We start from the raw sequence: 11,428 nt of genomic DNA on the forward strand, positions 1-11,428 counted from the left end.
ATAGTGTATGAAGAAGAGCAGTGTGGCGTGGAGAGGGGATAATGGACACGCACCAAGAACTCATCCCGGATGAAGAACTTTGCTCTGGTGACTCTCGGGTCCTCTCCTGGGTCACCAGCAGCTGGTGGTCCAAGACACAGGGGAGGAAACACACACAGTGATTTACACATGAGGAAGGACACAACAGACAAACAACTGGGCAGGTGGGAAACATCTTAAAGGAAAATTCCGATTTTAAGCACTTTAAGGCCCTTTTCTGGTTTGTTTTGGATAAACTAGAGTGGTGGACACCGACATTTTGACGTTTGGTCCTGTCTCGACTTTTCTGACTCGTTTTGAATCGCCTTTGACTTCTCAGGGTGGCTGGCAATGGGCATACTGTAGTAGGCTACTCAAACATGTCCTAAAACAACCCTTAACGTTCGTTTCCAAAACTGTGCAACTCACCAAGTGGTTAGTGGTGTTCGTTGATGTTCCAAAACAAGTAGCGTAGCGAAATACAGTTTCTGTCGTGTTTTATTTGGCATTTTGTAAAATCCCATTGATTTCTGTTGGAAGACTCATTGCACGTTGATAGATGCGCCACCGTCTATGCTTCAGGTTCAAATATTGAGCAGTTGTGAATAGGTCAATATATTTGCGCCGATATATTTGCTTTTAATAATCAACGAACACCACAAACCACTCGGTGAGTTGCACAGTTTTGAAAACGAACGTTAAGGGTTGTTTTAGGACATGTTTGAGTAGCCTACAGTATGCCCATTGCCAGCCACCCTGAGAAGTCAAAGGCGATTCAAAACGAGTCAGAAAAGTCGAGACAGGACCAATCGTCAACATTTCGATGTCCACTAGTCTAGTTCATCCAAAACAAACCAGAAAAGGGCCTTAAAGTGCTAAAAACCGGAATTTTCCTTTAAGACATGCTCAATTCAATTCAATTCAATTCAATTCATTTCATTGAACAAAAAGAAGTACTGTTATACAGCACCAAATGGCCCATGGCACTCTATAGAAAGCAACTGGAACAATTCTAAATCAATGTCACCTAAGCCAAGACCCAAGGAGAGCTGTACTGGATTAAAACAAACATGCCTTGACTCTATGACCTGTGGCACACTGCTTGAAAATGTGTAAAACGTTTTTTTTTGTTCCTGTTACGATTATAGAGATGAAGCTATGCAAGGTGTTTTTGGGTTCACAAAAGACATGATCTTCATTTGTTTACTCAGACTACAAGGCCCTCAGCAGCATGAATACACTTGGCCAACTTGTTCCACCACTGCCACGCCAACACCTATAACCATGTGGTGACGCTGCCTGTTTTTGGGGAGTGAGCAAGTCAGCGGGGTGGGTTAGGAAAGGTGTTTGACGTGGGCAGCTATGGATGCAATAATAGCATATAACTTGTCTCGTATATACTACTTCTTACTATCTTAAATCAAACAACTCTACTTTGCTAGAAACCCAAGGCCTGGAACTCTCCTATGGTCAGTTGTTAATTAGAATAGTTCACACTGAGCTAAAAAGTTGTCTGCACAACGACAGGATGTTGTGCATGAAAACTGAATGCCTCGACACAACTGTCTGACCATAGATGACCTCACCAGGCTACGGACAGTTCTGCATACAGGAAACAAAAGAGACTATTCACATGCAGTGGTGGAAACTGCATGTGGTTAGATCGGACGGCAAGAGATGCTTATCTCGTAAGCGATTCTATCTCAACAGATGCGTATCTGTGGCTGCTGTTGATGTTCGTTCAAGTGTGTGTGTGTCTGTGTGTGTGTGTGTGGGGATTTCAGTATGGGCTGTACCATCAGTCGGAGGGGAGTAGCGAGTGTAGTCTGGGAAGTAGTCTTCAAGTTTGGATTTGCCCGCCAGGATCTTCTCTGCAAGCATGTCCTGCTTGTTCAGGAACAAGATGACAGAAATAGTTCGCAGAAATCTGACAGAGAAAGGGGGAGAGAGAGCGAAAGCAAACGTTTGACAACAATATCACACTGACCGTGCCATCTGATGAACATGGAATGGGCAAGAACAATACTGCCCAAACTGCTAGTGTAGATTAAGTAATATGCAGGATATACTGCACTGCACCATTAGTTCACATTCTTGTGTTTACATTTACATTTTCATTTAACCTTTGTGCTCAGCACAGTGTGTTCATTTTTTTAATGATTACATTTTGTCACAAAACACTTTCCACAATGTAGGACTATTTGATTTCTGCACACATATCTGGAGCAGGTAGTTGGCGAGCTAGACTGGCGCGTTTGGCTGGACTGAATGTGAGAGACTGCAGGAATGAAGGAGGAGGGAGTTAGAAACCTGTTATTCCAGATGCTCCGGAAGAGATCCAGAGATTCCCGGAGCCGGTTGGTGCTGTTGTCTTCCCTTATGACCATATTGTAGCTGCTGCTAGCAGCAACGAATATGATGGCTGTGACATCTGAGGAGGAGGAGGAGGAGGAAGAGGACAAGGGGAAGTTTTTACATCTCTTCTGTAGTGTTTTATTTTAAGGCAGATGCATTAAGCCTTAATAATTAAGGCATAGCACACACTTAAAAGCCAAATCTACACACATGCACATGCACACAAACATGTGCGCTGTCACACACACACACACACAAACACACACACACACACAGTTCAGAGGGCATGACAGAGTAGTAGTGTATGCTGGGAATCATCCTGAGCCCAGATGCACAAAAGGAGTGGCACAGGAATACCCACTGGGTGGATTTGTTCATGCAGATAACAGCAGAAACTCAAAGCAGACTCATCAGATATGGCACGTATGTTTCAGACGAGGTCCAAAGGAGACAGATTTATTTCATCTTCAGGCAAAGCAAAGGAAGGGAACGCCATTCCAGCAATGACCGTGCCCATCTATCACTGTTAAGTGCACTATTACTTATGTGAGCTGAGGCTTACGGAGCTAAAGCATTCATAAGTGCTTACTGTTGAAGAGGAGCATCAGAGAGGTCCATAGCTAGTACTAATTGAGTCGCGTCAAACCACATTCATGTTTACTCACATGACGGAGACATCCTCTGAGTAACTTATATCAGTCTGTGTTTAAGTGGCAAATGGACTAATCACCTTACCCCACATTGTGCTTGAGGAGCACTTAATGGCCCACAAGAGAGAGCTGAGTAATATGTGTGTATAAATATTTAATGAGCCAAAACAACTCTCTACCGCAAAGAGTAGAGAACAAACAAACAAGGTTTAGCACTTGACTAGCGGTTTTCAACTGATGGTGATCCACAGTAAGCCGACTCTCGCCAGATGAATTTCGCCTCCGCCTAGCTCCACTCACATCCATCTGGGATCGGTTCCGTTGAGAGTGATTTCAGCACCAGATTTTATGGTAGAGCCAATCAGGACGCAGGGCGGGAGTTTCATAGATGTGACGAAATTCATCTGGCGAGAGTCAGGTTAGATCCACAGACCATCATTCTGACAAAGAAAGCAACTTTAGGACCACCACTGAATAGAACAATTGTGATCATCACATTGGAGATCCATCAGAAATGCATGGTCAGGGAGCACCAGGAATACTTTCACAGACCACTGGTTGGTTGAAGATGCCAGTTACTTCTGTCTGCTTTCATATTCATGTGGGATTTGAGGAAGGTGAGGAAATCGATTCCTTGACATTGGTACTCACCGTTAAAGCATTGAATCCATTTTCTTCTCTCATCTCTCTGCCCACCAACATCAAACATGCTACAAAAGAGAAAAAAGAAGAGAACCTCTATGTTAGTCCTCTAATTCATACAACAGCACTGAGTGTCAATAGCTCACATTCACTTAAATTTCACATCACTGATATGTTGTTGCATATCATGTTTTGGTTCTAGAAACAAGACGTTTTAAGACTTTTTAAGACTATTATGAATTTAATTTAAGACCTACATGATGTGTGAAAAAGTAGAGATAATTTGAGTCCCAGAATCACTTTCAAAGTAGTAGTTTTATTGGACCATGTTAATACCGGGATGCTTAAGAAAGAACTACAACACTCAGAACCCACTATAAATGCCGCCAAAACATTTCTCAACAAAAATTAAAAAACGAAAACTTAAGAAGTGGTACATGCCAATTTAAGACATAACTATATGTAATTTAAGACCTAGTAATAAGCATTACCTGGACGTATTTAAGACTTTATAAGGCTTATAATTGAGATGATTAAATATGAGACTTTTTTATAAGACCCCATGGAAACCCTGTGTAGTTACTGTCATGTTCATTATCAATACAGTCCCATTGTAAGGAAAATATAAAATTCCATGACTTTTCCCTGACAAAAAAAAAAAATGAAATTCCATGACCTAATGTATAAAGAATGGTACAATATACTGACCAAAGATGTCAGTGCAGTCGCAGAGCTTTCAAGAATCTTTAGATAGATAGGTTTTTTCAAGCTTTTTAGAGTGGGAAATGAATGAATGGCCATTGGTGGGAAGACATGCTCAATTCAATTCAATTCAATTCAATTCAATTCATTTCATTTCAATTCAATTCATTTCATTGAACAAAAAGAAGTACTGTTATACAGCACCAAATGGCCCATGGCACTCTAGAGAAAGCAACTGGAACAATTCTAAATCAATGTCACCTAAGCCAAGACCCAAGGAGAGCTGTACTGGATTAAAACAAACACTCCTTGAAAATGTGTGAAAAGTTTTTTTTGTTCCTGTTACGATTATAGAGATGAAGCTATGCAAGGTGTTTTTGGGTTCACAAAAGAGATGGATCTTCATTTGTTTACGCAGACTACAAGGCCCTCAGCAGCATGAATACACTTGGCCAACTTGTTCCACCACTGCCACGCCAACACCTATAACCATGTGGTGACGCTGCCTGTTTTTGGGGAGTGAGCAAGTCAGCGGGGTGGGTTAGGAAAGGTGTTTGACGTGGGCAGCTATGGATGCAATAATAGCATATAACTTGTCTCGTATATACTACTTCTTACTATCTTAAATCAAACAACTCTACTTTGCTAGAAACCCAAGGCCTGGAGCTCTCCTATGGTCAGTTGGTTATTAGAATAGCTCACACTGAACAAAGTTGGGCTAACCACAACTACTCAAACAAGCAGTAAAGCTAATAACCAGATATAGACCAATTCTGTGTGGAATTATACCGTATGTGTATTAATGTATTTTGGCAAGTAAATTTTGAACTGCTACAACACTTAAACAATTCCCTGATATTCCATGACTTTGCCCCAAGAATGATCAAATTCCCTGACTTTCCATGTCTGGAATAGACTTCTAAAATTCCATGATATTCCATAAATTCCATGACCCGTCAATAGTTATCTGATTTCTATTCTATGGTGACACGATCACTATCTACTGAGACGTTGTGAGCATTTACAGTGACACAGCGCCCTCTTGTGGCAAAACCCCTGTTGCTGGGAGAACCTGATGTACTGCACAATTAGTGCACATGCTACCAGAGCAGTCTAACTGGCTTTGGACCTTCTGTGAAGTACTACCACTCACACAGTGATCAACATGAGCGCTGGAAATAATTCCCTTCCTTAATTTGCCTATTTAGTTGAACCTCCTCAATAAAGGTCTGTATGGAGTAGAAACACATGCGTAACCAATACGTCTGTATTAGACCTTCAGCAAATATGTGCTGTATCACACAAAGCAGAGCAGGGATGAATGAGGAAATGACGGGGGCCATTACAGGACACATTTGTATACAACTGCCTTCCATAATAAGTGAGTGAGTCCATCTGGGTCTCTGCTAATTACGTCAATTTAGTTTTTTTTTGCTGTTGTTGTTCTTTGCCTTTGGAAGCTTACTCTTTTATGTATTACTATTTTTATTACCCTTTTAATTTATTACTATTTGTATTATTACTATTGCTTGTTTTGGTTGTTTTTCTGTAAAGCACATTGTGTTCTGTGCTAAAAAAGTGCTATATAATTACATTGTATTATTATTATTATCATCATCATCATCACTTACTGAAAATTCACTTTGTCTACTTGAAATCGCGTTTCAAAAATCCCTGAAGTTAAAACTCTGCAGCGGAGCAAGTCCTGCACAGGAGAAATAGAAAGAGATACAACAGAGGTCAGGGCTAAGAGGGTGACACGCACGCACGCACGCACGCACACACACACACACACACACACATACATGCACACACACACACACACACACACACACACACACACACACACACACACACGCACACGCTGTGTAGATACAATTTACAATACAATACAATATTGTTTTCATACAACTCAATGGGTTTCACATGGAGGGGACCAAGTAAAAAATATATGAGTAGGCTACATGAGGAAGCACTTTTAAACATACACTCTCCCACAGTATTTATAGTAAAATGTTTTAAATTACATATATATTGATGGAAATACATATATAGTCAGTATACTTAACCAATATAGGCAGACTAAAAGAGAAGGAAGACAACATCCATAGACTGGTATTGCTGTCTGGGACTGGCACCAACCTGATCTGTTGGAGTGTAGTCTGGCTGACTAACAGGATCAATTTTGTCCAGGAAGCTGCAGAAAGGGAGAGACAGACAGAAAGAAGAGAAGACGAATGATTCCCACCATCGCTGAGCACAAGTTAAGAGAGACATCACAGACAGAGAGGAGAGAAGGACTGTTTTAGGAGTCACAGACCCTATGCCGCCTACAGCTGATCTGGACACACACACACACACACACCAAGCGACCTTTGAACTCCCTGAATGTATGTGCTCTGCCGTTGCCATGGTAGTGTCTGCCATCTTTAGAGCCTGCGGGCCTGCTGTGGTGTTGCCACGCTGGGGTAAACTGCACTGGCGGGACACTAGGATGCAACTTCCACAGGGAAAGTGTTACTTTTCACACATTCCCCATGCTGGTTGCCATAGTGGCGTGCTAACACACATGCACACACACACACACATTTAGGTACTACACACCACTCTCAAACTTCCTGTCCTTCTCTCTTGCCCACACACAACCACACAAAGTTTTGTCGCTCACAACTTCAACAGAATTTGATGGAGCATGGAGTGTGTGTGTGTGTGTGTGTGTGTGAGAGAGTGTAGGTAGTGTTTCAGACATCTGTATGATATGATCAATACCGCAGACTACAGCAGGTTTTTTCTTCACACCATCTCCCCATCATTTGTCATCAGACACCCAGTTTGAGCCGTGGATTTCCTCAAACACTCCTGTTGTCACATAACCAATGTATTCCTCCAACACACTCAGTGGCCTTCACAGGCATGTTTGACCTTTTACTGGTATTATACTGAAAGTGTGGCAGAGGCATATTCAGCCTTTAAAGAGAGAGAGAGAGAGAGAATGATGAGAGAGAGAGAGTGTGAGAGTGAGAGAGTGTGTGTGTGTGTGTATGTTTACACTTGAAAGAGTATGTGCAATAGAGCTCAGTATCTCACTAACAGTCTACAGATGTTGGGCATGTAGCCTACTGTAGAACTATCTACATCTACCATCTCCATCAACCTACAAATGGACAATTTGACCTCAACCACTAAACAAACACTACCACAAGAAAACTAGGAGACAAAGAACATTTATGGCCAAGAACCAGCAGATTGGAACAGAACCAGTAAGAACTAAGGGTGTGACGGTACACAAAAATCATAGTTCGGTGTGTACCTCCATTTTGAAGTCACGGTTGGGTTCATTTTCGGTACGGTAAGCCTGTTGGTACTGCAAGCCTAACAGAGTGAAGACTGACAATATTGCTGATGCGCAACGGGAATAGTATTGTGAAAAGGTGTCAAATGTTTTTTAACATTAATTGACTAAACTGACATATGGTCCGCTACTTAATATGTTTGTGGGAACTCGAATGAGAACACATGCAAAAAGCCTACTGTTGATGTTACTGTTAAAGACTTGGAACATTCGGTACACATCTGTATTGAAGCTAACATTCTGTACCTAAACGGTTCGGTGTGCATACCTGTACCTTTACACCCCTAGTAAGAACCAGCCAGATGTTACTATGTGAGATATATGGGCCCCAAAACAGGCAGCAACATAGCCATGGAAGAAAACACATTGCACGGCTCCTTATTAGCAATTTTCAGGTAATCCGATGACCCTGTGAAGAACTGTCACAATCATCGGATGATATTTATGGGTGGATGGCTTTTCCATGCAACACTGTAGCCATAAGGCCTGTGTTGTCTGTTACTGCACATGTTGTCTATAGCATTCGCCTCAACAGCGGATAACCTTGACCACAGTCATTCCCTCTATTCGCCACCAGATGGTGCCCAAACACAAACCAGACAGGGCCTTACACACCTATTCCAGAGTAGAACTCCCAACTGGTCAGTGCTGAAATTACAACTAGGGTGTGGGATGTTAGGAGTGCTTCTCCCTGTAAGATTCAAAACTGAATATTCAACACACGGGTCAAGTTCAGAGGACATAGTGGAGTGTGTCACCAAAAGTGTTCCATCGCCACAGGTGTGACAGGTGTTGACAGATCACAGGTGTGACGGGCATGTTAACACAGTTGGTTACAAACCTCTGTCACCTGTGTCTGTGTCTTATCTGGTGTGTTTAAAGTCATCCTGCTGGCCACGGGCGCAAGCAGCTATCGCTAAAGTTCACCTTTAAACTTCGCCTGAACCTTCCGGTAAACAAATAGGAGCCAATTTCCTATAGCTCATCTCAGTAAATATTCAACACTATTCAACCACCAATACTCTTTGGGCTCTCTCAGGGGTCAATATTAATGCCTAACCCCTTCAATGCATATATTATATAAATGAAAATACTCATGATTCTTTTCTTACCACTATACAGTGAGTGCAATTATACATAAATAGAGTGTAATTATATCCATTTACTTGCCTTGGTGGAATATTAATCTGACTGATTAATCTCAGGTGAAACTTGACTTGATGTTTACAAAATTTGTATACAAAATAATTTTCTACTACTAAATGAATGTTAAACTCCAATAATTTATTCTGCAAATATTCAATGGCAGAAATGGAAGCATATGACTTAAAAGGCAGCTTAACCATGAATTGCTGAATCCATATTACATTCCCCAGCCCACTCAGAGAGACCTTTGACATTTTTCACTTTGGGAAGGAAATGTCGTTCTGTGAACAAATGTTTACCAGTTATAGTCAATAAAACCATCACCATAAAACCATCATCTCAACACTAGTTGCCATGGAAATCAAAACACAACACTCACGTTAAAAGTAGAAAATCTGTTCTCTCAAAGAAAAGTTCTCAGCAAAGAGTTTTATGACCCCACCCCCTCGTCCTTCATCTAATAACATGATGCTCTGACAGAAGTTCTGACATGTTCTATGTATTTTACTATGCTAAAATTAAGCAAGAAGCCCTTTGTGGCTATATGTTACAGTGATTTTAAATAGCTAAGGGGAGTTTTAGACAATGACCCTTAGCCCCTTAGCCATTCTCAAATCACTGGAACCTATAGCATCATGGGCCTTGCTGCATTTCTGAAATAGTTAGTACATACACCTGGCAACGTTTCAAGTAAAGTAAATTCAAGTAAATACACTATATGCACAATAACGCAATCACTTATCAATATTAATTGCCATTCTTCCACTAAAAAACAAAAAAAGTTATTCTGAAATACAAAAGAAACAAGAAACAAAAAGATGCAGCAGCGTAACGTAGTTACACAAATTGAATACGGACACAGGTGGAAGTTTGCAAAGTTGTTTTACGTTGGCTTAGCCGATCAAAATCAAATATGGGAACTATCCATTTGAGGAACTGCTTTTGTTTCAGGACATGTTAATGAATGAGGGACTGTCTGTGAGAGTTCTCAGTTCTGTGGCCGGCCGGCAGCGATCACCTCTGCCCCGAGGACCCTGTGAGATCCACGTCTCTCCAATGGCTGACCTATTTGTCCAGCACAGGCCAATGGGCTTGACCTTTAATGAGGAACGACGCTGTTAATTGGCTGAGAAGCACCAATCGATACTTTCCAACTTCTGAACAGCTACTATCAATGCGGTGGCCTAGTTACTGAACACCATTTAAACCCTCCATGCCAACTCTAAGAGCAGGGGGCGCCTTCAGCGAAGAGGTGATTTTTTTTTAAAAACATGGCTGTTGATCTTGGAATGGTTTCTAATGCGCATAACTTTTATTATGACTTCTGCCGTCCAGTTTAGAGGTAACCAGTGATTCACCGGAACATGACAAGTGCTCTATCACACACACACACACGGAAACATACACCCCTACACACGCACACAGATACGGACACACACACACAGAGAAGTACATTCACAAAAATAACATATTTTCCCTTTTGTCACTTTAAGGTGTTCTTTTACAATATCATACAAATATTGAGACAAGATGCAGTTGTAAGGTCCATGAAAACAACCTGGTGTTCAGAGAGTATTCCAGGAACATACTGGGCTTACTGGGATATTCTAGGAAGCTCATGGTTTAAACAGGCTCCTTCACAATGAATGATGGAATGCTGAGATGTTCAATAATTCACAAGTATGTGTGAGTGTCAGATCAACAACAAATGGATAACAGCAGAGAACAAACTAAAGGCTGCTTCAGTATCTAAAACACACACACACACACACACACACACACACACAATAAACTAATACAATGGGTTTGCTCGGGTTTTCCTTTAACTTCAATAATTCCCTTTAAAGTTAACGGTCCCTCACTTTGTGTGTGTGAGTATGTCTGCACACATATGCGTGTGTGTGTGTGTGTGTGGCCAAGCTATTTTGTGTACACGTGTGAGAGGCATTCTTTTCCAATTTTGAAAATATCTCCAAAAACACAGAGACTGTGACCAGGGGCTACCAAACATGTCCAACAATGGTCAATATTCCAAGCAGCATCTGGCCACGAAACAATCCACTGCGACGGCCACATAAACATGTGATGCAACCAACACCAAGGATTTATTTCAATCACCTCAAAAAGCCTCCCCACTCTTTCCCTCTCTCCCTCCCTCTCTCTCTATCCTTCTCTCACCTTCTTCCCCTCTTCTCTGTTTTATTCTGCCTTTCCCCCTGCAGACGGTGAGTTTATATCAGGGAAGACGAGGCCATTTTGCATCTTGACAGATACATTAAACAGATGAGGACCGGCACCTCAAAACTCCTAACCCCCCACCCCCCTTTCTCCTCCCCATCCAACCACCCAGCTGGAAGAGGAGGGGGGCAACAGGCCTTAAAATAGCCCCTGGGAATGAAGAGTCCTTAGCCTAGGCCAGACTACACAAGGCAGCCCAGGGTAAACACCCGCGCTAGCCCGTACCTGGACCGCCAGACGCCCATGAGCCTGGAGCCTCTGGCTAGAGAAGCCGGGCCCTTCTGGAAAACCCTCATGTTTACAAGCACACTTTGAGCAACCACTG

At 41.9% G+C, this 11,428-nt stretch overlaps 1 protein-coding gene across 2 annotated transcripts in view; it reads right to left on the reverse strand.

The window, feature by feature from the left end:
- gnal (guanine nucleotide binding protein (G protein), alpha activating activity polypeptide, olfactory type) overlaps positions 1–11,428 on the reverse strand; it is a 47,352-nt gene that overhangs the window by 2,702 nt on the left and 33,222 nt on the right. For both annotated transcript variants that reach the window (XM_048265928.1, XM_048265929.1), the window contains exons 6-11: positions 6,510–6,564; positions 5,999–6,072; positions 3,675–3,733; positions 2,329–2,449; positions 1,815–1,945; positions 54–121 (exon numbers count right to left, since the gene is read on the reverse strand). In XM_048265928.1, the coding sequence (XP_048121885.1) occupies positions 54–121; positions 1,815–1,945; positions 2,329–2,449; positions 3,675–3,733; positions 5,999–6,072; positions 6,510–6,564 (508 nt within the window). The remainder of the gene's footprint in view (positions 1–53; positions 122–1,814; positions 1,946–2,328; positions 2,450–3,674; positions 3,734–5,998; positions 6,073–6,509; positions 6,565–11,428) is intronic.

The sequence above is a fragment of the Alosa alosa genome, chromosome 16 (genome assembly GCF_017589495.1).
Source record: "Alosa alosa isolate M-15738 ecotype Scorff River chromosome 16, AALO_Geno_1.1, whole genome shotgun sequence".
Taxonomy (NCBI): Eukaryota; Metazoa; Chordata; class Actinopteri; order Clupeiformes; family Clupeidae; genus Alosa; species Alosa alosa.